Source organism: Puma concolor, chromosome D3 (genome assembly GCF_028749965.1).
Source record: "Puma concolor isolate L17-30 chromosome D3, mPumCon1.1.hap2, whole genome shotgun sequence".
Lineage (NCBI taxonomy): Eukaryota > Metazoa > Chordata > Mammalia > Carnivora > Felidae > Puma > Puma concolor.
The window spans coordinates 7,578,334-7,604,656 of record NC_141678.1 but is presented as its reverse complement, the minus strand read 5'-3'; the positions used below and the strand labels follow the sequence as shown (position 1 = coordinate 7,604,656).

The 26,323-nt window shown below is 53.3% G+C and overlaps 1 protein-coding gene across 2 annotated transcripts in view; it reads left to right on the top strand.

The window, feature by feature from the left end:
- Positions 1 to 1,526: 1,526 nt before the first annotated feature.
- Positions 1,527 to 26,323, top strand: part of BCL7A (BAF chromatin remodeling complex subunit BCL7A) — a 31,084-nt gene continuing 6,287 nt past the window's right edge. The window contains exons 1-5 of one of the 2 annotated variants that reach the window (XM_086681604.1): positions 1,527 to 1,784; positions 9,066 to 9,147; positions 12,367 to 12,463; positions 18,525 to 18,692; positions 25,603 to 25,787. In XM_086681604.1, coding sequence (XP_086537730.1) covers positions 1,693 to 1,784; positions 9,066 to 9,147; positions 12,367 to 12,463; positions 18,525 to 18,692; positions 25,603 to 25,787 — 624 coding nt within the window. In that variant the 5' untranslated portion in view covers positions 1,527 to 1,692. The remainder of the gene's footprint in view (positions 1,785 to 9,065; positions 9,148 to 12,366; positions 12,464 to 18,524; positions 18,693 to 25,602; positions 25,788 to 26,323) is intronic. The other variant, XM_086681605.1, reaches the window with a different exon arrangement.

Sequence of the window (26,323 nt, the reverse complement as noted above, 5' to 3'; positions counted from 1 at the left end):
TGGGTGCATATACACACATCCATTTATTAGTTGATATTTGAATTTTTGACATCTTCCCATTTTACTTTTTCAAGTTTTATTTATTAAAGTAATCTCTACACCCAACATGGGGCTTGAACTCACTACCCAGAGATCAAGAGTACCATGCTCCTCAGACTGAGCCAGCCAGGCACCCCAGAAATCTTCCTATTTTTCAAATATACATATTCGGAAGTTCTTTGTGGCTCTAAGCCATCTGAGGGCCAACAGTAGAAATCTCTGTTTTATGACCTGCTGTGTCTTACTTTCCTAGATATAATGCTCAGAATGATTCACTACGGTAAGTGTTGTCTTATTTTTCATATCAGGCACCCATTTCCCCTGTGGCTTTTCTCCCCAAAACCAAACTCTCAGGGGTAACTGCTTGGTTCTAGAATGAGTGAGGAGTCTGGGATCCAGTTTATGGCTGCGACCTTGAGCTTTCCTGGGACTCAGTTTCCCCACAGGTAAAATGACTTGTGTCGGGCTAGTTTATCTCCAAGGGTCTGGGTTTGCTAACAGGGTCACTCTCATTTTTCCTAGCATTCATCCGGGCACGGATTAGCTCTGGTCAAGTCGGTTTATGGGCAGCTGAACACAAAGATGTGGCACCTGGGTTATCCGGGATTCTTCCAAGAGCTGTCCTGAGGCATGATGGGGAAGAAGCTACCTCAAAATCCTCCCTGTAGGCCGGCCAGCCCATTACACCTGCTAGGGTCATTTGCACTTGTGCGGTAGCACCTGGTCTGAGCCTGGGACTTCAGTGAGGAGTGGCTTCCATTTAAATCGTGACTCGCTCTCTGAGAGCAACCCCAGAAGGAAAGGAAGAAGCCCTGTTGAAATGCTGATAATCATTGAGCTTTTCCTGCACGGAAAGCTATTTAATAGGCAAGGGTCGAATGTCTCGCCATCGCCTCGCCCCTGACACCTTTCCTCCGACTCTAGTTTTCCAAAAGGACGAGGGAAAGGGAAGCGACGTCCTAGCTCGCGTATTTGCACAGGGCAGAGGACCAGCAGAGATCCGTGTTTCCCAACTCTTTCCGAGAGCACCTCGCGTCCCGAATCGCCGCCTTCAACTCTGAGAAGTCAGGAGTCCCACAGGAAACTTGCGTTATTGCACCCGCTGCCACACACCCGGGGCAGCGGACCCGCCGCTGAGCTGGCTCCCAAGGAATGCGCCCCCTCCACGGCCCGCCGCCCCGCCGGCGCGCCCTCCCCGGGGGACCCCGCGGCACCTGCGGCCTCCGAGTGAGTGTCTCTGCCTCCGGCCGCCCCCCCCCCCACTCCGCGCGCCCAGGGCCGGGGGTCGCCGGGCGCCCCCAGCCGCCTCCCCGGGGAGCGGGGGGTCGCGGGCGCCTCCCCGGGCGGGCCGAGGAGGCTCGCGGCGCTGGCCGGCGGCGGCGGCGGCGCCCGGAGGCCGCACTGCTGGCGGCCGCGGCGGCGCTGCTCCCCCTGCTCGGTGCAGCTGGCGCCCGGCGCTTGCGCACTGGGCCCCGGGCGCGCGCGGCGGCTCCGGCTTTGTGTGTATGTGTGTGAGTGTGTGTGAGTGTGTGAGAGAGTGTGTGTGTGTGAGTGTGTGAGTGAGTGAGCGGGCGGGCGCGAGTGTGGCCGCCGCGGAGCGCGAGCAGGACCCGGCGGGCGCGCTCCCCCAGCCTCTCTCTCCCCGCCAGAACCATGTCGGGCAGGTCGGTTCGAGCCGAGACCAGGAGCCGCGCCAAAGATGATATCAAGAGGGTCATGGCGGCTATCGAGAAAGTGCGCAAATGGTAAGCGGAGGCGCCTGCTCGCTCGCCCGCCCGCCCGCCCGGCGCCGCGGCCGCCCCAGACCCCCGGAGCACATACAAAAAGCCGGCGGGCGCCTCGCCGCGGGCCGGCCGCGGGCCCGGGAGTTGGAGCGGCGGGCGGCGCGCGAGCCGGGTCACCTGCGCGAGGCGGGGGCCGCGGCCGCTGCCCAGGTGCGCTCGCGCCTGTCGCCCACCTGGCGCGGTGGCGGCGGCAGCCTGGAGGCGGCGGGGCGCCCCGGGCCGGGCGGTGGAGCGGCGGGCCGGCCCCGCCGCGGCGCTCGGCTCCCGGGAGGGGGGCTCGGGGCCGGCCCCAGAAGCCATTTCGTTTTGTGCAAGTCACATGAAAGCGGCTTCCCGCGCGCCGGGGCCGCGATGCCGGCGGCGGAGGGGAGAGCGCGAGCTCCATTGTGCAGGCACCGAGCGGGGCGCCGCCGTCTCCGTCTCCTCCCCGCGCGCCCCGGGCGGCGCAGCGCCGGCCCCCGCGCCCCAGCCCGCGCCGGGCCTCCCTCCCGCCTCCCTCCCCGGCTGGCTGGCTGGCTCGCTCCCCGCCTCCCAGGCCCGGCGCCCTCGAGTCTGCGGAGTTTGCAGAGCGCGAGCCGTTTAAATTTAGCGCTTTGGGCTGCCTGGAGCGAGGGCTCTCGGCGAGGAAGAAAGATGGGGGCGAGCGCGAGGAGGAAGCGCCGGGGCGGCCACGGGCCCGGGGCGCCCGGCACCCCCGCCCTGCCCGCGCCGCCCGCCCTGCCCGGCCTGCCCGGCTGGCGCCCGCGCTCGGGGGGTCGGCGGGCGGATCTTTTTGGCCAGAAACCGGTCCTCGGCCGCGTCTGCCTCTCCCAAAGCGGCGGCTCGTGTTTGTTTTGCCGAGAGAGCCGTTGTTTTTGTTCTCCGCGCGGGGGGAGAGGAGATTCGGTGTTGGCCGTGCGTGTTCTTCGAGCTCACGTTGGAGTCTGTCCGGCGTGGCCTTGCTGTAATTAATGGGGGGCCGAACGTGTTCGCGGCCTCATCGGGATCTGGCTCGGAATCGGCCCGCGGGCCAGGCCCCAGGCGCAAGCACATCGCCAGGTTGGGGCAGACTTGTTGAAAACTCCTGGCTCCTTGATTTCAACTTTATTATTTTTTTCCCACGGCTTCACCAGGGTCAGGGAGGGAGAGGAGCAGCCGCGAGGTTCTCGAGTGTCAGCCCCCGCGGGCTCGTCCTGACCCTTTATTTAAAGACTAAAAACGGGGCAGGCCCCCGGTGGAGTATGTTTACGTTTAGGGGTGTCATTTCTCGAGTAACGCCTTGGTCTCTAAAAACCACCGGGGGCGAGCCTGCAGCCTAGCCGTGTCACAAGTTAGCTGTCCTTTCTGAGTCAAACCCAACAAAAAAAGGCGAGAGGAAAATCAATAAAGTCCACGTGCTCCCGGGCCTCCTATGGAAAGGGCTGCCTGCGGATGGCCGGATGCCCGGCCAAGGGCTGGGTTTGGCTCCAATGGGACAAAGAATTTTCAGAACCGTGAGAAGGGGAGCCCTTCCAAAGTTGAGATCCAAGTCTTCCACACTGTGGGAGCTCCCGGGGCACGCAGGGTGCCCATTGCCCAACTGGAGCCATTTAAAAATGGCAGAAACAGCTGCAGGCCAAAACACACACAGGAAAACAAGCCCACAATTCCCTCTCCTGTGGGATTCCCAGAGGGAAGGCTGGAGTCGGCCCCCCGCCTTAGTGCCTGTGCACAGAAAGAACCAGTGTCTGGGCCTGAGTCCCTTCTGTCAAGGCTTGGAGGTGAGAGAGGGGTTGGGGGCAAGGCGCCTTTCTCTGTTCCAAAGAGGCGTGGTGGGGCCTTCTGCTCCAGGTTTCCAGCAGGGCAGGGGCTCAGGCACCCTGCCAGCTGCTCCTGCAGGGCCGGGTCTGCCAGCTGCTCCACGGGGAGGGCAGATGGAGCTGTGGGGTTTTCTGCCCCGTGGGCGCTGGAACAGCCAGCCTGGAGGCTGTCCACGCTGCTGAGCCCACTTTGGGACCTGGCCTGTGTTTGGGGGAAGGGGAGAAGAAGGTGTTTCCCTCCCTGCCCGTGTTTTGGGAAACAGGTCATGATAAAGGATCTCAGGGCTGCGCCCCCAGTTTACTTCCTTGCCGTGACCTTGGGCAAACTGTGGAACTCCTTTAACCGCGGCAGCAAGGGGTCCCTTGCTGCTTTCTCTCTCCTAGAACAAGCTCTTGTCTCCAAAAGCACTTAGCCCTGCATACAGGATCAGTCACTACTGTGCCCTTATTGTAAGGTGGACTCCATAAAATATGTGTTTTGCTGATTTTTTTTTTCCCCCTGCCCCTTTTAAGCAAAATAGACTTCGCCTTATTTCCACCGTTTTCCCAGCCCGGAGAAGCCAAATCTCACCTCCACTGCACCTTTAGAATAGGTCTTCCAGTCAGTCCTTGAGACGTTGGGTTGTTTATTAACTGCGTGGCCACCAACCATGCATTTAACTAGTGGCTGGGACATCAGGTTGCCAGATTTAGCAAATAAAATTACAGGACACACAGTTAAATTTGAATTTTAGATAAACAATGAAATTAGTTTGAAAAAATAAATGATATATGTGTATAGTTTTTAGTGTAAGTATGTCCCATGCAATATGTGGGACCTACTTATATTAAACTGTTATAGATCTGAAATTCAAATTTAATGCAGCATCCTGTATTTTATCCAGAGAACAGAGGCGTCTGTCATATCATTTAGCCTGGAAGCCTAGGATAGTATTTCTTCTCAGCCCTGGTGACCCCTAAAAATCCCGCCTCTGCCAACCCTTTCCTTCTCTTGTCCCCAGAAAAAGACAGCAGCCAGCCGTGACCACCCTGTCCCTAGCTGCCAGCTTTTTTTCCTCCCCTGTCTGGGGTCCCAGCAAGGCAGGCTGGTAGGCTAGGAGGCAGCCACAAGATGGCTGGAAGAAGAACAAAATGGCAGGCCCCTTTTTGGGAAACTGGGCCAGGGTTAGGAGGCCCCGTGTGGGTGCAGAAGAGCAGGGGAGTGGGGTCGTTGGACAGGAGACAAAAGCTTGAACCACAAAGTAGGCTGAGGCCTCGGACCCCTGGGCCCTTGGTCTGAAGGGTCCCTCAGTGACTTACCGAAGAAGGAGATAGGCCTGTTCCCCGGAGACTTCCCACCGGTCCCTGGGGGAGGAGGAAGTTTGACCGTGTTTAGGGCCTCATCTCATTACCTTAGGGGGTGCCCTCCTGCCAGGTACAGGGCAGGTCAAGCGATCTCGGGCCTAGTTAGGACGACACCATTCTCCTAATGGTATCGAGGACTAGCCCTGGGAAGTGAATACAAAGTGAGGGATTCAGTCTCTTTGAGGGAGTCATCAGGGCCCCCATGGGCAGTGACTCCAAGATGGTCTCCTGGGCTAGCTCTTGGACCTTCACCCAGGAAAACATTAGAAATTGATCTTGGCCTAGAAAATCTGCGATGGGTGCTTGCGATTTATATGGGAGCCTGTGCAGGGGGGGCAGGGGCGTGTTTAGAGCTTTATTGCTACAGCTGGGACCCTATTTGCCCTTTTGTCCAGGAGCCCAAGTCCGGAGAGGAACTGAGAGGTACTTACCTGGCTGGTTAACCAGGGCCCGGCAGGGCACGGGTGCTCAGGGTGTGCCCATGGGCAGTTCTGTGGCAAGGTGGGGGGTGCAGCCCACTGGTGAATCTGGGCCCATGCCTGTAGGCTGGGGTGAGCGCTGGGGATCTGAGAGAGCCCTTGCTCCTGAGGCACGTGGGCCCCTCGTGGCCAGGTCACTGTGTGTGTGAGAGTAGTCAGGAATCTGGATTTTTGTGTGGAGTCTGACTTTTTTCTTCTTAGAGTTTGGCCAGTGATTCACATTTGTAAATCCACATGCAGACCTGACAAAACCTACCTGGGGGTGCTCTTTTGCCACCCTAGACATGAAGTAGTAAGCACAGCTTCATTCTCCCGTGGAGGATCAGGGCAGCGCGTTCTGGGATGATGGGTTTAGGGGACCGATAGGGACTCCTTCTCCCCGAGCCCGTGTGTTGTTTCTTGGGGCGCTGCCGGCTGTTGGGGACGCCCAGAGCCTGTGGGTCGTGTCTGCGAAATCCCTTCTTGTCCTCCCTGCTACGTGCTCAGTGACTGACTCCCTGAGTTCCGGGCCTGGTGTCCCTGCTTGGCCCGCTGAGCAAAGGGCAGTCCTTCGAGGTCCATTCCTGAGCGGGGGTTCTTAGTGCTTGTCTCTGGGTCCCGTGGCCCCTCAGCGTCCAGTAGAAATGCAACTGAAGAAAGGTTCCTTTCTTTTTTTTTTTTTTTTTTTTAGTTTATTTATTTTGAGAGACAGAGAGAGTGGAGGAGGGTCAGAGAGAGAGGGAGAGAGAGAGAATCCCAGGCAGGCAGGCTCGTGCTGTCAGCGCAGAGCCCGATGCCGGGCTCGAACTCACAAACCGTGAGATCACAACCTGAGCCAAAACCGAGAGTCGGACTTTGAAGCGACTGAGCCACCCAGGCACTCCTGAAGAAAAGATTCTCATCTTTGGGGTGAGTTAGGGGACTCAAGCCAAGGGGTCACCAGCTGGGGCAGAGGGAGGCACGAGAACCTGGCTGTTGTCAGCTTGGAAGCTTCAGGGCCCTCAACCGCTCAGGGAAGCACGTGCGACTCTGGACCTTTGTCTTGGCTCGTGTGCAGGCCACAGGGCCCAGAGCTGGCCCACTTTCTGCCTTGAGATATGGCCTAGGTTTTGCAAGTCAGTTACTTTTGTTCTTGTTTTTGTTTTTGTTTTTAAGACAACCAAACCTTGGATTTGCTGACCTAGTGGGGCCCAGGCCAAGGAAGCCAGTTGACAGGGATTGCGGGTAGTGAGTGCCTTTGGCCATTTGCATGGGATTCTAGCAATTTGTGTTTCTTTATCCGGCTTCTGTCCCCATGTGCTCGGTGGAATGATTTCCTGGTTTTCCACAGGAGACAGAACAGCATAGAGTGGGCTCTAAGGTCAGAGCCTGTGTCCGGTCCAGGTTCTGCCTCAGACTAGCTGTGTGACCATGAAGCAGTTATGTAACCTCTCTGGGCATCTTGTTTCCCATCCATAAAATGGAGTGAGACTGGTTCCCCTCTCGCAGGCTTGTTGGCAGTCTTAGGGGGAGAGGGCTTTATTGTAAATAAAGCACTTGGCAGAAGTAAGCCTTCAGCACACAGTGTCTGTTATGATTGTTGCTTTGTCACCAAGGTTGTTCTTTGGAACGCCCCTGTCCCTTCCGGGTACCTTCTGATTTTTCAGTATGGACGTGGGGAAAGACGGGGATTATGAGTCGTCCATCCTGCTTCCAGGACGTAGGAGATGGGTGGGTGGTGACTTAGATATGTGTCTTTACTTAATTCTTTCTGGGCTGAAAAGGGCAGGGATGAAAACCAGAGAAGCCAGAGAAGCTTCTCCTAAAGGCAGTGCCACATGGAGGCTTTGAACACCAGCCCCGGGGAGAGAACAATCTCACCTCCTCCTGCCTCAGTTTCTCTATCTGTCAAATGGGGAAGGTGACTGTTCCTGCCATTCAAGGTTATCGGAAGATTAGAGTGTGTATGGGGCTTAGCTCATAGAAAGCACTAGAAATAATCCTAGAATAAATAAAAGCCTGACTGTGGCTTCTTCCAGCAGGAAGTGTGTAGGACCCAAACAGGCACAGCTTGGGGAATGGAGATGTCTGTGGTTTGGGTTCGCTGGTTTTGAGTGCGCCAGGTGCCCAGAGTGTGGTAAAGGGGTGCCAGGTGGCTGTACTGTGTCACTCCAGCACGTGAGGGCCACCCACCCAGGGAGGGGAGGCTGGGCAGGTACCTGGTGGCTCCCAGACGGAGGTGCTCACATCACACATAAATCTCCATTCTAGTGGAACCCTTGTCCCTAAAATTGCCGAGGGCTCCTGGCTGCTGTGCTGCCTGTACCTGGTGTGCATCTGTCCCTCTCATTCCATGGCAGGTTCCTTGAATCAGCTCAGGTCCTTGTGAAGCAGTTGAGAGATCCTTTGTGACCTCCCACTTCTTAGATGGCAGAGGCTGGTGCCAGGAATGCGCACCCTAGAGCCCAAACTGCTCGGTTCAGGAGTCCCAGCTTTCCTTCCAGGAGTTTCCTCTGAGCCTCGGTATCAGGTGCATGGCCATGCCCAGTGTTAGGGGCAGGAAGTGACATGACCTCATGTGTTGACTGCAGGGGTCAGGGACCAAAGTTTGGAGGCTATGGCAGGCACCAGGGGAGTGATGGTAGCTTAGGCAGAGTGGTGTGGAGGAGAGGGTGTTAATTATTATCCTTAATGAAAACCAGTCACCCCATGTTCTTCTCATGGCTTGTGATTTTCTCCTTACCCATAAACCTGCTTTTAGTAGCTGCTCTCCACCCTGGACGCGGTCCCCCAGGAGTTCAGGATGTGGCAGGGGTGGGGTGGGGGCAGTGTGCAGAGGTGGGTGTTAGGAGGGGAGACCCAGAAACACGTGCCTGTCTTAGAACCGGGGAGTGGGGTCTCAGAGCATCCTTCTGGCTGCCTGCTGCCCCACAGTATGGGCTGTGCCAACCTGCCGAGGCCCGGGGATCACGCTTGGGCCAAGGGCATGGCCGTGTAGGTTGCCCTTGCTCCACTGTTCCCCCTTGGCTGCTCCAGATGGCGTTTGCCCAAAGAGCCCTGGCTGGTCACTCACACTGTCCGCTCCTGCCTCCCTTCCCCTGACCTGACAGGCATTGCCGGGAGGACAGGGTAAGCCCCCGGGTGCCCTTGGTGACGATATGCGCCCCCACCCAGAAGGAAATGCCCTGTTGGCCTGATGCCCTCTCTGCTGCCCAGGGGTTGGGGTGGCCCAGTTCACTGGCTCCCTGGAGTGGGCCGTGGTGTGGGGCAAAGCTGGAGGACCCCGCGGCCCAATTCCCTTCATCCACAGGAGTCCTCCTAAATGGCAGCACCTCAGCACCCCAGCGTCAACCAGGCGCATCCTTCAAGGCAGAGAGGAAGCTGTTAACACATGCTGTCTCATGCATGGCAGCATGGCAGTCCTTATGGCAGCCTGGAGAGATTAGTGACCCTCTGTGGTCCAACAGATGGGAAAACTGAGGCTTGACTTGGTGAAGTGACTCGCCTGGGGTCCCCTAGCTACTAGATCTAGAGTGATGTGGAGTACACTCCCTTAGCCCCAAGTTGACCAGCCCCTTTGTCGCAGCTACTCCAAGGCTGTGCGGCCTGTGTCCCCCACGAGGGGTGAGCAGGGTCCTGCCCCGGAAACCCCCTGGTAATGGGCTCTTCCTCATCTTCTGCAGGGAGAAGAAGTGGGTGACTGTGGGTGACACGTCCCTGCGAATCTACAAGTGGGTCCCTGTGACAGAGCCAAAGGTGGATGATGTGAGTATGCGGGGTTGGCTCCCTGGGGTCGGGCCGTCCATCCGTCCATGCTCTCCCCACCACAGGGAGAAGGCGTTGCCTGCCACTGCCCACCAGTGTGCAACCTGGGGCCAAGGCCACCTGGGAGGTACAAGGACCCAGCTTCGGGCTAGAAAGGATGCTGCACCTGTGTGCTCCTCACTCACGGTCCAGCCCAGAGTTTGGCCGTCACATAGGTGGGGAGTGTCCCCCACAAGTCATCTCTTCTGGACCGAGGGCTCCACAGTTTGCCGGTGGGAACATGCCTAGTGCCCTGGGCACCACGGTTTGGAGATGGCATATCCACAGACAAGCAGGCCTTGTCCCATCATCGTAGCACCGCTGTTTCTGAGCACCTGACCACCTGCCAGGCATTGCCTCGTATTTCTCGTGCCAGTTCTGTGGAGTTGCTGTGTTTATCCCTTTTGTACACGTAAGGACACAGCCTCGGAGAGGTGAAGCCATTTTCCCAGAATCACACAGCAAGCGTCAGAGCTGTGTGACACCAAAGCACATGCTCTCTTTGCTGTCGGAGAGCCTTCTGGTGGTTGGAGCTGCTGGCGAGCCCGAGTGAGAGGGTTTGGTACGGGGAACACAGCCACTGTTGGGGGGCTTGTTGGGGGGGGGCGGGGGCTGGCTCCAACCACTAGAGGGAGCCCCTGCGGCTGTGCCTCATCTCACCCAGGGACTGCTGACAGTGTTGCCACATCACAGACAGTGTTTCAGCTTCGTGGCTCCCAGTCCAGTTAGACCCCAGATCAGCTACTCTTACTTCTGGTCAACATCCAGAATGACCCCACCTACAGCCCTTGGCATGGACTGTTCCTCCCGCTTGGAACGCCTTCCCTATTTGCGCACACAGTCTTCTCCTGCAGGAAGATGGCCCACAGTAGGCTGCGTGGCCCCCTTTGCTTCTGGGGTGACGTGGTCGTGATTGGTGGGTTTCTAGGGGGCCCTAAAGGCAGAGCTGAGCTTCCCTCCCCCATCTTCAGTGACCTGTTTTGGGTCTTCAGACAGGGCTGAGGCTCCATTCTTGACCCTGTGATCACCTGCTCACCTCCGGGTAGGTTGGTGCTGGGCCGAGAACGCCGGTGTTTGTCACCCTTTCTGGTTCTGGCCTGGGCTCATGGAGCCACCAGGGTCGCCTTCCCCAGAGGCCCTGAGACCCAGCCCATTGCAGCCTTTGGTGCTGGCTGTCCTGGAGGGGAGAGCAGGGTGCAGCCAGCTCCTCGAAGGCAGCTCCTGGCTCTGGCCCATGTCTGTGCCTTGCACATCATTAGGTGTTTTATATAAACGCCGGTTGCATTTGAGAAGACATGGTCCCTGCTCTCAAGGAATTTATAATCTCGTTGGGAAAGATAATTATAGAATAGCATGAAACAGACATCAGGGAAGTGCCAAAATGGATAGTGATCAAGGAGAAAGTATAATATATGGGCTGTCGGGAAGGACAGGGCAGCTCCGGGCTGGGCAAAGAGGTTTGGGACAGGCTACCCTCGATTAACCTGTGATGTCAGACAGGTGACCCCAACTTGCTGGGCCCGAGTTCCCTTTTTTGTGCAGTGGGGCAGCAATATCTAGCTCCTGAGGCTTCTGCTACAGTGTAAAAGCAATACATCAAACCGAGAGAACTTAACCCAGCCAGCACGGCTGTGCAGACGGAGCTCGAACAATGCTAATTTGCTATTGTCTCTGAGCCCGTGATGTACAATGTTTCCCCTACCCCCTTTCTCTCCAGGGCGATGGGTCCCACACCTGGCTGAGTATCTGATCCCTTGGGAATCTTGAAGAAATGCAGGATCCTGGGCCCCACCCCAGATAGCTGAATCGGAATCTCTGGTGCTTGTGGCCAGAAACGTGTACGGTGGAGGGTTCGCTTTCTATTTTTTTAAACACCCAATTGCGACATGGTTGCCCCCCCCTTTTTTTTTTACTTCAGAACTCTTGAAAGTTGTTTTCTTTTAAGTAGGGAAACCATTTTACAAAGTTCAAGTATTACTTTAAAAATGCTTTTTAGACGAAGACCATTCATATGCCATAAAACTCACTCTTCTAAGATATGCGAGTCAGTGTTACTATATATCCATGTAGCATCGCTGCTGTAAATCCAGAATATGTTCATTACCCCAAAAACAAAACTGACACCTGTTAGCAGTCACTCCTGTCCCCCCCCGCCCCCCAAGGTCCTGGAGTCCACCAATCTACTTTTTATCCATAGGTATGCATGTTCCTCAAATGCTACCTTTCCCAAATACATACATATCTTTTTGTAAATCTGCTTCCCATCCCTGCGCAGGCCCCCCCACACCACCCAGCTCCTTTCCTTGGAGGTGACCAGCGTTTGTTTATCCTTCCAGAGAGAGTGCACGCAAACACACGTGTGGACACATGTTCGTGTGTCCTTTTCTTTCCGTTACTAGTGGTCTCTTCCCACGTTTTGGAACCTTCCTTGTATACATCTTGAAGGTACTGAGATATTCCAATATGCTGATATTTTTGTAGATCATTCCACGTCAGTACACAAAGAGCTGCCTTATTCTCTGTAAATGTTGCATTACATTACATTGAGAGAATATGCCATAATATAATGAGTTTCTTACCACTGGACACAGGTCATTTCTAACAGGATTCTGTTCCATCTGTAAAGAAAAACAACAACAATAGCAAACACCAAAACAGAACTGCACACGGAAAGCATCCTCTTCTCCCTCCTTCCTCTCTGGGATTTCCCTCCTCACCTGGCCTTCCAGTGTGGTTCTGGGAGTCAGCCGGCTATTCGAGAAAGGCAGCCCCGGGGCCTGCAGATAGTGAAAGTGTGTGACCTGTGTCTTCTCCATCCCTCACCTGGCATCACTGTACCTGCTCTGGGCAGGGTGACTCTGGCCTTTTCCCCAGATGTTCTCCTGGCAATGGAGGAAATTCCCATAAGCCAGGGTGTTTGCATGCCTGCCGGTGCTGACCCCACAAACAAGGCAGGTTTTTTTTATTCCCAGCCTCCCAGTCCAGCCCCAGAATCCTCCCTCCTGCAGGTGAGGCCTCTAATGGGACATGTTCAAATGCAGGCCAAGGAGAGCCCTCCAGAGGCTTGCAGGCTCCAGGACGAACCAGCTGAATAAAATATTCATATCACCCCCCGGGGGGCTTGCTCACGCATGCACACACAATGTGGTGACTTGGTTTCTGCTCCATTTTCTCCTCTAGAAGAACAAGAACAAGAAAAAGGGCAAAGATGAGAAGTGTGGCTCAGAGGTGACCACTCCGGAGAACAGCTCCTCCCCAGGGATGATGGACATGCACGGTGAGCTCCCCTGCCAGGCTCTGGGCTGTGGCAGAGCACTGAGGTTTTGTTCTCAACAGCAGGTTTGTTCACATTCCAGGCAAGGTAGGAGGGTTGGGCAGTACGAGGAGGCCTCTATGTGCCCGGGAGAAGGCTCCGTGGAGAAGAAACTTCTGTTCCCAGCACAGCGAGCCAAGAAACATACAACAAGCCAGAGACCTTCTTATCTAGGGACACAGACCTCACAGGAGATGACCTCTCAGCCCTGTGTGCTCAGGCACTTTTTGGGGGGTACTTTTTCCCCTCTGAGGCCTGCCATACCATAAAAATGACTATATTTTCCATTTCCTATTTTGCTTTGGCTGCTGGGAAACTGGAAACTGGATTTTTTTTCTTTTCTTTCTTTTTTTTTTTTTTTTTTTTTTAATTTTTTTTTTCAACGTTTATTTTTGGGACAGAGAGAGACAGAGCATGAACGGGGGAGGGGCAGAGAGAGAGGGAGACACAGAATCGGAAGCAGGCTCCAGGCTCTGAGCCATCAGCCCAGAGCCTGACGCGGGGCTCGAACTCACGGACCGCGAGATCGTGACCTGGCTGAAGTCGGACGCTTAACCGACTGCGCCACCCAGGCGCCCCTGGAAACTGGATTTTTGACATCGTGTTATCACTCTGGGTCCCGGGGACCTGCCTTCCACATTGATATCCTCCTAACTTCCTTGGCTGTCTTATTTCACAAGTGACACCCAACCAGTTGTCTGATTGAATCCAGGCTGGAGACCTGCTTTAGCCAGTCTGCAGTTGTTTTGACTTTTTTTTTTTTTTAACGTTTATTTATTTTTTTGGGACAGAGAGAGACAGAGCATGAACGGGGGAGGGGCAGAGAGAGAGGGAGACACAGAATCAGAAACAGGCTCCAGGCTCTGAGCCATCAGCCCAGAGCCCGACGCGGGGCTCGAACTCACGGACCGCGAGATCGTGACCTGGCTGAAGTCGGACGCTTAACCGACTGCGCCACCCAGGCGCCCCGACTTTTTTTTTTTTAAATGTTTGTTTTTTTTGAGAGAGAGAGAGACAGAGCATGAGCAGGGGAGGGGCAGAGAGAGAGAGGGAAACAGAATCTGAAGCAGGCTCCAGGCTCCAGCTATCAGCACAGAGCCGACGCAGGGCTCGAACTGATGGACCGCGAGATCATGACCTGAGCTGAAGTCGGACGCCCAACCGACTGAGCCACCCAGGTGCCCCCTGTATTACCTTTTTGACTGAAAGGAAAGGCACAGATCATAAGTGTATGGCTCCACGATGTGTATACAGACTACATCCATCTGTGTAACCAGCCCAGATCAAGCCCAGAATATCCCTCAGTCCCCCTGCTGTCCCTCCTTGATTGTCCCCACCCCTCCAAGGAAAACCACTGCCTGATTTCTGACCTTAGAGATTCAAACATGAAATGTCTGAAAAATTGAGTTTCTGTTATTTATAAGTCAGGAAACCTGCATTTCTGCTATCCCGTGAGAAGCCAGACCCAGAAACCCTAGCAGTGTGCTCCCCCGAGGTGGCAGCAGCTGTTTCTTTGGGAGGCCACCTGCCTGGCTGGCCAGTAGAAGAGCTTGTACCACTTGCCTTTTCCCATCTCTCCCTCTTTTTTTTTTTTTTTAAGTTTTTATTTATTTTGAGAGAGTGAGAGTGTGTGTGTGTGTGTGCGTGTGCGCGCACACGTGCGTGTGCACACACATGCGTGTCTGCATGAGCCGGGGAGGGGCAGAGAGAAGGAGACAGAATCCCAAGCAGGCTCCGCACTGTCAGCACAGAACCCAACGAGGGGCCCAAACTCACGAACTGCAAGATCGTGACCTGAGCTGAAACCAAGAGTTGGACGTTTTACCAGACCGAGCCACCCAGGCACCCCTTTCCCACCTCTCGATCCCAATATCAATGTCTTTGTCTTTTTGACTACCCAAGCCTTTTGTACACCAACGTGGCATTAGATAAATAAGTAAATCAACACGGAATATTGGTTTGATCGAGTTTCTACTCCTCTGGCTCCAGGGCCGTTTTGCTCCAGGGAAAGAATGCCATTGAACTTCCCCATTTTCCCAAACTGACCGACCAGTCTGGAAAACACAGTCACAAGCTCCGAGGGCAGGGAGTCTTGCTTGTTGCTGAACTGGGTTCAGAAAAGCACAGAAGGGTTTTGCTGACGGCTGTGTGTCAAGAAAGCCCCTTACTGGCTATGCAATTACAGTTGAATCCTTTCCTTTTCACAATTAGGTATTTGAGCTGGGACGTAACCTGTCTCCCTGACACTGGTTAGGTCCCCACTCTCTAGGGATTGAGAAGACACACACACACACACACACACACACACACACACACACACACACCCCCTTCAACCTGGTTCACAGGTGAAAGCCTTTTACAGCAGAGGACAAGATCCCACCTGGGTTCCCATCTGACTCCCTGGGATCTCTTTGTAGCTTGTGAACCTGGGCTAGATCCTGAACACATAACCTTTCAGGTCTGTTTTCAGTCCATCCAATAGGAATGGTAACACCTCCTTCATAAGGTCAATAAGGTCATTGTAAGTATTCTATAAGATAATCCCTTAAAAGCTTTGGCATGTTTCGTAGCTGACATTTAAGGAGCGGTCACAATGTGCCAAGCATCTTGCTAAGCCTATTTCGTGCCTTACCTCATTTCATCCTGCAAACAAGCCCCTTTGTGCCGATGAGGAAACGAAGGCTTGGACAGGTGATGCAGCTCACCCAGGGTTAGGAAGGTCATAAATGCCAGTGCTGGCCTATGAGGTCCTTTGGGCAGAATCCAAGTGTGTGGACACCAGCCCAGGCTTACTCTCCAGAAAAATATGGACTGTTGAGTAAGCATCCCTGATGGAAGGAGCCTCGCTCGCCTTCTTGGCATCCCTTCCATTTTAGTACGTGTGCAGCCAAGACCAAGTCCAGCCGCAGGACATGTATGTGTACAAAGGCAAGGAAGCATGTGCACCTGGACAGGATGATCTGGAAGGTTCCAGGTGGGGGCAGTGGCCACCTGCAGCCACGTGTTTAGTGTCAGAGATCCTACCAGTGTTGAGTGTCAGCATCATGCAGTTCCTAGGTGACCAGGCTAGGCTCGGGCAACTAACTTGTTAAACATTCCTGCTTTTTGTCATTCTTACCACAACTTCATGCTGGGACCCGTGGGTCGGGCCTTTGCCTTCTGTGCCTCTTGAGACATAGGCACACATAGCTTGGCATAGGAGGTTTAGATGTTCTTGAAAGGTAAATCAGGAGAGTGTATTTTTTTTTTTTTTAAGTCCCAGAATTCGCAAGAGAATACTTCTCTGTAACAAGGACACTTAGAATCAGATGCGGGGTGCCCAGGCCCCGTCGGTGAAGCGTCTGACTCCTGATCTCAGCTCAGGTCATGATTTCATAGTTCGTGAGTTCGAGCCCCCATGTCGGGCTCTGCACTGACAGCACGGAGCCTGCTTGGAGTTTCTCTCTCCTCTCTCTACCCCTACCCCACTGGTGCTTGGTCTCTTTCTCTCCCTCTCTCAATATAAAGAAATAAAAACTAGGGGCGCCTGGGTGGCGCAGTCGGTTAAGCGTCCGACTTCAGCCAGGTCACGATCTCGCGGTCCGTGAGTTCGAGCCCCGCGTCGGGCTCTGGGCTGATGGCTCAGAGCCTGGAGCCTGTTTCCGATTCTGTGTCTCCCTCTCTCTCTGCCCCTCGCCCGTTCATGCTCTGTCTCTCTCTGTCCCAAAAATAAATAAACGTTGAAAAAAAAAAAATTAAAAAAAAAAAGAAATAAAAACTAAATAAATAAAAAATTGATTAAAAGAAAAAAAAGAATCAGATGCACTTTACCTGGCTGGGACTGTGTAACTGCTTCGTCAGCAGGTTGAGTTTAGAGTGGGGCAGACCAGCCTGATGAAGGGGCTCTGCCCGTCAGAGCCTCAGTTTCCCCCTCTATAAGTGAAGGAGGTAACAGCTCCTGCCTGGCAGGTTGTCGGGAGGATAGGCGATGTGATGTTTTTGCCCAGCGCCTACACGTGGTGGGTGCCCAGGATGTGCCCAAATAACTGTTCCTTTTTCTTTCATGAAAAATTTCATAGCAGAGAAGAGTAGGAGGAATCGCGTGATGAACTTCATTCACCTGCCATCTAGGTTTTCCCTTACATGCCATGTTTGCCTCATCTGTTTCTTTAATGTGTAAGGTTTTTTTTTTTTTTTTTTTTTTTAATATTTATCTATTTTTGAGAGAGAGACAGAGTGTGAAGCAGGTAGGGTCAGAGAGAGAGGGAGACACAGAATCTGAAACAGGCTCCAGGCTCTGAGCTATCAGCACAGGGCCCGACGCAGAGCTCAAACTCATGAACTGTGAGATCATGACCTGAGCCAAAGTCAGACGCTTAACCAACTGAGCCACCCAGGCGCCCCTGATGTGTTAAGTTTTTTTTAATTGAAATGTAATCTACATATAAAAATTGCACAGCTCTGACAATCGTAGGCAACCTGTACTGAAGCCTTTTAAAATCAGTTTCCCCACCTTGTGTCTGAAGTACATGGCTGAACCCGTCACTAATAAATGGCATTTCTATACACCCGGTGTGCCGTGTTTACTCCTAACAAAAGTAACAGTAGTATCTTCTAAACTCCAGACTATATTCAAATATTCAAATTCCCCAGTTGATCCAAAATGCCCCTTACAAGCTGGCACGTTCAAAACAGAATCTAGTTTTCACATGTCCTATTTAGTTGTTAAATCTCATAAATTTTTTAACGTTTATTCATTTGTTTTTAAAAAAAATTTTTGATGTTTATTTTTGAGAGAAAGAGCACGAGATGGGGAGGGGCAGAAAGAGAGACACAGAATCCAACGCAGGCTCCGGGCTCCAAGCTGGTCAGCACAGAGCCCGACCTGGGGCTCCCACTTACCAACCGTGAGATCATGACCTGAGCCGAAGTCGGATGCTTAACTGACTGAGCCACCCAGGCACTCCAGTTATTAAGCCTCTAAACTTTCTTTTTTTTTTTTTTTTAATGTTTATTTATTGATTTTGAGAGAGAAAAAGCACGAGCAGGGGAGGGGCAGGGAGATAGGGAGAGAGAGAATCCTAAGCAGGCTCCGTGCTGTCAGAGTGGGGCTTCATCTTATGAACTGTGAGATCATGACCTGAGCCCAGGTCAAGAGTCGACTTCACTGAGCCACCCAGGGGCCCCTCTTAAATTTCTTTTTATAATCTTCCTAACTTCTCTCTCTCCTCTCCTCTCTCTCCCTTCCTCCCTCTCTCTGTCTCTTTCTTTAAATTTTTTTTTTCAACGTTTATTTATTTTTGGGACAGAGAGACAGAGCATGAACGGGGGAGGGGCAGAGAGAGAGGGAGACACAGAATTGGAAACAGGCTCCAGGCTCTGAGCCATCAGCCCAGAGCCCGACGCGGGGCTCGAACTCCCGGACCGTGAGATCGTGACCTGGCTGAAGTCGGACGCTTAACCGACTGCGCCACCCAGGCGCCCCTCTCTGTCTCTTTTTTAATCAGTGGTTTTGACTTGAGCCTGGTCTGACTGTCCTGTGGAATAGCCTGCTTTCTGCTAACATGTTCCTCTCCCCCTTTTACTTTGTATCAAGTGGAAGTTGGTCTAGACACTTGATTAGATCAACAGAACATTTTTTTTTTTTTGCAGTGTTGCCTCACACACGAACCATGCTTCAGCCTTTGTCTTGCTACAGAGCCAAGTGCACAAGTCTGGCTTCTTCAACCCAGAAGAGAGGTCTTAAATGTCCCTCAAAGACTTAAAATGTGTGAGGCCGCTGTCTGCAGCTGGCTGCCCCCAAACACGGGCCTGAGCCCACAGGGGAAGTTCAGGCAGGCTTCTAGAAGCCTTTTCCTCTTAGGACATGTGGGACGGCTCTGGGTGGGTCATCTCAGAGGTCTTGAGGGCGGGGCAAGTGCCTCCTTCCCTGGGAGAGCGTCCTGTGGGGCTGCAGGCATTGAGACCTGGGGAGGCTGAGCCCCCAGCCCACCTTTCCCCAGCAGCTGCGGGATCTCACCCTGTGGTTCTGTTCCCCCCTGTGCAGATGATAACAGCAACCAGAGCTCCATAGCAGATGCCTCCCCCATCAAACAGGAGAACAGCAGTAACTCAAGCCCTGCTCCCGAGCCCACCTCGGCTGTGCCCGGCGAAGGCACTGACACCAAGGCAGATGAGACCCAGGCAGATGGGAAGGAGCTCCCTGGGGCCGAAGGTATGTGCCCTTGGGGCCTGGGATCAGAGGGGCCTGTCTTCAGCCAGCCTTCCTGTAGTTCGCTGATGGGTCTCTAGGAGGCCTGCCACGTGCCAGCCCCTAGAAGGTCACAGTACAAGTAGAAGCAGGGTAATGCCTAAACTAGCTCATATTCTTGTGGGGCAATTTAAAAATGCGGCAGTCTAGTTTTTAGAAGATAGGAGCTGTGGAAAACTATAAGAAAGGGAAATGGAGAGTCTTGATGAATTATGGGGAGTGTTTCAATTTTAAATAGGGTGACATTAGAGCAAATTTGGCTAAAATTAGGTAAGGGAGCAACCCATGTGGATAAGTGGAAGAAAAGAACTCTGGGCAGGAGGGAATGGGCAGTGCAAAGGCCCTGAGGCAAGAGTGTGCTCAGTGGCTGGGGAAGTGCGGATGAGGGGTTTACAAAGTGAGATGAGAGGAGGCAGGACCTCGAGTATGGGGGTCTCGTAGGCCACTAAACAGACCTGGCTTCCGTGCCAAGTGAGGCAGGAGCCACTGGGATTGAGCACTGTGGGCTAGAGGGTCACTTTGGTTAACTGTGACCGAGCACAGATGGTAGGGCTACTGCAGTCATCCGGATGGAAGAGGGTGGCAAGAAGCAGTCTTGTCATAGAGGACGTATATGTACTCGAATCTGTGCATGTCGGTTTATTTTTGTCTATTTTGAGATCTCTCGACTCTTGAAAATTTTCAAACATCGAGAAAAATGAATAGTGTACTCTCCCATATATGTCAGCTGAATTGGGCAATTCTTAATTGGTTTTGCTTTGTCTATAAATATTTTGGGGGGGAGCCATTTGAAAGTAGTTACAGATCTTACGGCATTCCGTCCCTGAACACTTCACGCATCTCTCAAAAATAAGAATCTTTTCTTCCCTCATCACAAGTACCATCATCGCACCTAAGATAGGTCCGTAGGTTTTGATTGTCTGATAATTGAGGTATATTTTGAAGGTCCAAGGCGGGAGTACCTGGGCGGAGTGGGGACCGGAGGGTGACCCCCAGCACCTGGGGGGATGGCCTTGCCAGCATCCATGAAGGGCCAGCTGCGGCTGGAGCCCCTGCACACGGCTGAGCTTTCCTGACAGGGAGGGCGGCCGGCCTGGAGTCCAGGCTTCTCTGTGCTTGGGGAGGGAGTGGGGCTTCTCAGGAGGAAGGCCTCTCTGGGCCATGGAGGCAATTCCAACCCCGTTCCCTTTGACACACTTTCCCACACCCACCCTGTGTGAGGCTCGGCGCCACTCACAGCTAAGCCCTGCTTCCTGCCCCACAAGCACTCAGAGGGAAGCAGGGCAGACAGACACCAAAACTGAGACTGAGACCCCCTCCCCCACCCACCCAGAGGTCAGAGACAGACTAGATCCAGCGTGTGGTGTGTGGGTGTGGTCATGGGCCTGGTGGTATTTTTATTTTTAATTTGAATTTGATGTCAAAATTTTATTTCAAACATATTCTATTTTTTTTAATTTTTAATGTTTATTTTTGAAAGAGAGAGAGAGGGAGACAGAGAGCAGGCAAGGAAGGGGCAGAGAATCCAGAGGGAGACACAGAATCCAAAGCAGGCTCCCGGTTTGAACTGTCAGCACAGAGCCCAGTGCGGGGCTTGAACCCATGAACCGCGAGATCATGACCTGAGCCTAAGCCGGTTGCTTAACCAACTGAGCCATGCAGGTGCCTCCATATTCTACTTTTTTTAAATGTCTATTTGTTTTTGAGAGAGAGAGACACACACACACATACACAGAGTGCGAGGGGGGGAGGGTCAGAGAGAGAGGGATGCACAGAATCTGAAACAGGCTCCAGGCTCTGAGCTGTCAGCACAGCTGATGTGGGGCTCCAACTCACGAACCATGAGATCATGACCTGAGCCGAAGTCTACACTTAACCGATGAGCCATCCAGGCACCTGATGTCAAAAATTTAACCTTAAAACAATTTTGCTTAGTGAGATTGATTTCCACCTCTTGAAAAATCAGAAGATCTGACAATACTGGGTCTGCTTTTCTGTGGAACAGCGACTGGTTAAACAGAGATGTGGCTGCCCTTCCAGGGAGGCTGAGCGGAGCCACCCTTGCCAGTTACCACACTCCCCACCACTCCCTATTGTCTCCCTGACACTGAGGCCCAAGAGTAGTAGCCCGTGTCACTCCACAATCACTGTTACTTTTCTTATTGCACATTTAAAGGGAAAACTAAGTTGCTTTTTGAACCGATTTCACTATCAAAAGTAGAAAAGTAAAAGTCTGACAGGTTGGGCGAATATATGTTTCTTAGAGGAACAGAAGAGCATTCCTTTAGATTTTTTTTTTTTATTTGTGTCTGAACTGAACAGCTTCTCTGACTCATTCATGGCACTGCCTGGCCCTTAAGGGGGCTTTTGAGTTCATGGCCCCTGCTGTGCTAGACGGTAAGAAAAGGGAGCCTAAGGAGTTCAGGAAAGGCTTCCTGGAGGAGGTGCTCCCTGAGTGAGGCTTGAAGGATGAGCGGGAATGGCGGGGAATGAACAGTGCAAGCAGGAGAGGCCGAGGGATGGGTTGGGGAAGGGGCAGGCCAGCCAGGCGTGAGGAAGGTGCTCATGTGCCAGGTAGGCCCGTGGGCAGGCTAGGGTGGGGTGCAGGTAACTGAGTGAAACAGTTCGGTGTTAGGACACAGATTGGACAGCCCCGCACCCGGAGCCTTTGGTGTCCTCCTCGTCAGGGAGGACCCCTGTTGAGCCTGTGTTGTGGCCCTCCGAAATAAATAGTCTGTGCACCTAGAAAAATCTATATGAGATTATAACCTCCCTTTTTTAAGAATACTTCCCTTAACAATCACCATGGAGATTGTTCCGTGTCAGCACGTACAGGTTTGTCTTATTCTCTTTGCCAGCTTCATATGCAGAGGTGTGCGTGTGTCCTAATTCATTTAAATAGTCCCCGTATCGATGGTCATTTGGGTTGTTTTGGGTGGGGGTGGGGGGGCGATGTGTTGTGTTTTCCGTACACGGTCCTGCGTGGAGCCTTGTCCACACATCTTTGCGTCTGTGCTCAGGTGTGATGGAGCTGAAGGATCGTGGACTGTGTATTCGGTCAGAGGTACGGGCATTTAAAATTTGGCCGGATCCCACAGTTTCCTCCAGAGAGGCGGTGGCTGGGCAGCGTTTCTCAGCCTCGGCACTGCGGCACTTGGGGCCAGATGAGTCTTTGCTGTGGGGCCGTTCTGTGTGTGGCGGGATGTTGAGGAGCATCCCTGGCTTTCCCTCACCCCTGGTTGTGACACCAAAGATGTTTCCAGACCCTGCCAAACGCCCCCCGTCGCGTGAGGGGCAAAATCGTCTTCAGTCGAGAGCCACCATCGTAGGAAGCTTGACGCGGGCCTTTCGGGTGGGCATCCCCTTGTCCCTACAGAGGCCCCCAGTGCCTTCCTGGGCTCCCTGTGGCTCTGCGGGCAGAGGGCGGTGGAACCAGGGGGCCGGGCCCGGGGACGGGACGCGCTGGTCACAGCTGGGCCGACATGAGACCAGTAAAACTTGCCTCCCCCGTCAGGTCCCCGCAAGGAACGGGGCAGGAAGGGAGGCAAAGGGTCGGAGCCCGCTGTGTAGGAGGGGCCTGGTGAGCGAGGGGAGGTGATGCCCACGTGCGCCCCGTCCTGCCTGCTTTCTCCCGCGTTCCTCCCACGTCTGGGATCTGCAGCTCCTTTCCCTGAAGGCCGGTTAAAGCTCTACTTTAGGAATCGCTTCTTGGGCTGTTGCTTCCACGGTTGCCACATTTTGGTAACTATTACCACTACCCACCCCTCCCCCCACTACCACCAAAAGCCTTCCTGGTCCAGGAAACCACACCAGGGTCCTCCTCTGGCGACCCCGGGCCACTGGGCACGCACAGTTGCGCAGCATCGCCCGGGGCGGGGTGGGGGGGGGCGCCACAGCTGGGGGAGCCCCCATGAGAAAGGCCTGGAGGCCTCCCAGGTGGGTGCACGCTGCCTGCAGGACAGGGCAAGTTGGTCGCCAGCTGTTGACCTTGCTTTGAACTTGTTTACTGCTGAGTGAGCTCAGGGAATGACATAATGTCCAAACTCACTGGACTAAATTTAGGCCCTAGGAAAATAATTTCCCCTGGGTGAGTTCCAGCACCAGCGCTGCACCGAGCCCTAGAGTGCTCCGCGAGCTCTCAGGCCGGGCAGGGGCTCAGCATGCCTGGGTGACTGGCCATGATTTCTGAACCTCCTTGTCCGGTCTGCAGGCTAGAGGACAATAACAGTTGATGGTATTTGCTAAAGCAAACACGTATTATGAAATAGAATATAACACCAGCAGAGACCTTTTTTACTTTTTTAAAAAATGGAGATAAAATTCAACTCTGACCAGTTCCAAACATTTCTGTCACCCCAAAAGGAAACTCTGTGCCCATAAACTCACTTCCCCTTCCCCCCGGCCCTAACCCATGGCAACTACCAATCTGCTTTCTTTTTCTTTTCCTTTCTTGTCTTTCTTTCTTTCTTTCTTTCTTTCTTTCTTTCTTTCTTTCTTTCTTTCTTTCTTTGTCTGTCTTTTTCTTTCTCTTCTTTTTTTGAGAGAAAGAGACAGATAGAACTCCAGTGGGGGAGAGGGACAGAGGGGGAGAGAGAGAGAATGAGAATCCCAAGCAGGTTCCATGCTCAGCACGGAGCCCAACATGGGGCTCGATCCCATGACCCTGAGCCAAAATCAAGAGTCAGATGTCCAACCAACTGAGCCACCCAGGTGCCCCTGTCAATCTGCTTGCTTGCTTTTCTTTTTCTTGCTTGCTTGCTTTTCTTTTTCTTGCTTTCTTGCTTTCTTTCTTGTCATTTATTTACTTACTTATTTTGATTGAGTGAGCGTGAGCAGGGGAGGGGCAGAAAGAGAGGGAGACTGAGAATCCCATCTCTGCACCGTCAGCACAGAGCCTGACATGGGGCTCAAACCCACAAACCGTGAGAAATCAAGAGTCGGATGCTCAGCCAACCGAGCCACCCAGGTGCCCCAATCGGTAAACATTTTTTTTAAAGAAGAGTAGAGCAAAGTATCAAAGAACGGTCAGGTTTATGGGGAGTCTGGGTCTATGCCCTAGCTAATCCCTCAGTTACACCCCACCTCCACCCCGGGTTATTTCGCTACTTGAGTGCTTTCTCTGTCATTCCATTTAGTCCTCACAGTGACTCGACAGGGTGGTTCTTGCCAACCGCGCTTTTTATGGGGCCCAGAGGAATCAAGTGGCAGAGGCGCTGTTGGAACTTAGGCTTTATCTCTCCATGCTGTGTCCTCCCACACACCAGTTTGTAGGCAGCATGCAGCCCTGGAGAAGTGGACCCCTGAACCTCCCTGTGGCCCCAGCCAGGCGGCTGGTGTCCCAGTGCTGATCTCAAGCTATCAGGGCCGCTGGTTTGGGGAGTAAGAGAACGTGTGAACAACAGCTCATCCGGGATGGACGTGCCGGGAGGTCAGCCTCCTGGGGAAGAAGGTCTTACGCCTCCGGTCCCAGCCCCAGCCCTCTGCTCCCCTGCGGCTTCAGGCCACGGAGAGCTGCCGACTTTGCTCCACGTCTCTATATTGCCTGGCTCGCTTTAAAACCTAGGCCTAGGGGCGCCTGGGTGGCTCAGTAGGTTAAGCGTCCGACTCTTGGTTTCGGCTCAGGTCATGATCTCACGGTGTGTGAGTTCGAGCCCCACATCGGGCTCTGTACTGACAATGCGGAGTCTGCTTGGGATTCTCTCTCTCCCTCTCTTTCTGCCCCTTGCTTTCTCTGTCTCTCCCAAAATAAAATAAAAAAAAAAAAAAAAAAAAACTTAAGCCTGGATTTTTTTTCTTTTCTGCCTCAGAAACCCCAGAAAAGCAAGCATTCTTGAGTGTTCTAGTGCACTTTAGAAAAATCAGGGTGACATATGTTGTTGGGGCCTTGAGTGCAAGCAGAATGGGGCCCTGGGCAGGATGTTGCTGTTCCCCCCGTGAGCTCGGCTGCTCGGTACCCAAAATAAGCTTCAGGTACAAACACTGCTGTCTCTTCTTCCACAGCCGCACTGCCACATGCAGCCAGCTACGGCTGAAGGAACGTGGCAGGGAGGGTGGGGAGCAGGGAGACTGATGCATAAGAAATAGCCCAAATAATTGGCAAAACAGGATCTATAAATCAGTGATGGCTTGGGAGAAGCTGTGCGGCCATTTTGTGCACTCTTGTATTTAGAGAATTTTTCAAGATGTGAAAATTTTTTCTAAAATTCTGTGTGATCTCTATTTGGGGAGAGCAGAGAATTATATGCATGTAGGGGGAAAACATCTGGAGAGATGAAAATAAATCCTCTGAAATGTTAGGAAATAAATCCTCTGAAATGTTAGTGGGTTGGTAGTTGTGGGTGGTGTGAGATAATCACTGATTTTAACTTTTTTTTTTTTCTCTGTATTTGCCGTTTCTCGCAATGATCAGTCCTTGCTCTTACGGTCAGGAAAATACCCATGTGATTAAGAGAAATGTCTGCAAAGACAGTTACCTCCGTGGGCTCCCCAGGTGGAGAACGCAGGCTCTGTAACGCAGGAGGGAGGAGTCAGCAGCCATGACGGTTGCAGCGCATTGTGCCCACCAGAGGGCGCCAGGTGCACACGGCACAAAGCCTGTAGCATCCCTAAGATGTCCTCTCTGGGCACGCGGCAGGTGGTGGGAGTGCAGGCGAGGGTTGGAGGCCCCAGGGCCAGCCTGTGGCCTGGCAGGTTAAAACCACCTCACAAAAAAACTAAGAGGTTTCCCAGCCCCCCTCCCCCACAGCTCACTGCAGCACTGACAGACCGCCTGGCCACAAAACTACCCTGTTCCAGGTATTTTTAGTAATTGGTCCATCTGGCTCCGCATCTCACGTGTCTGAAAACAGCTTCTGTCATTTTGCTTTTCCCTCAGATGCTTCTGACGAGCAGAATTCACAGTCCTCAATGGAAAACTCGATGAACAGTTCAGAGAAAGTAGAACGGCAGCCATCTGGAGACGCGGGTCTAGCTGCAGAGGCGTCCGCAATCTCTCAGGTACCTCGATCGAGGCCTCAGAGGGGCAGCCAGATCGGCCGGGAGCCCGTTGGGGTGTCGGGGGTACGTTGAAAGGCGTTTTTGTTATTTTGTTTTTTTGTTTTCTCCTTGGAAGAGCAGAACTTTCCTGTATTCATTGAGCAGGATTCGTGAGCATCCTGTGATCCGCCCTGGGCACCCTGGGTGTCTTGCAGAAAGAGACACGTGGGCCCAGTCCTCAGGGAACAGGGTGTGTAGAAGGAGGAAGCATCCTATAACCCAGCCTTAGCCTTATCACTTTGTTTACTCGGGTCCACAAAGGCCCTGCCTGCTCTCGTGACCCAAAGTTAGCTTCCTTGAGAGCTGGGACGGTAAGTCTGCAGAATCCTAAATGCCAGATGAATCATCCTTTAGCATTTTGCAACTGACCACACCCCCTCCCCCACCTTGCTTGGACCCCGATCTGGGTCATCGCCGTTTGTGCGCATCTGGTGTGAATTAGACAGTGCAGAAGCAGGTGGCCGGTGGATAGGAGCAAACATCCTGGGTTCAAATCCGCCAACTCCTTCACTTAGCATGACTGAGCCTCATTGTCTGCAGCTGCCAAAATGGAGTCACAG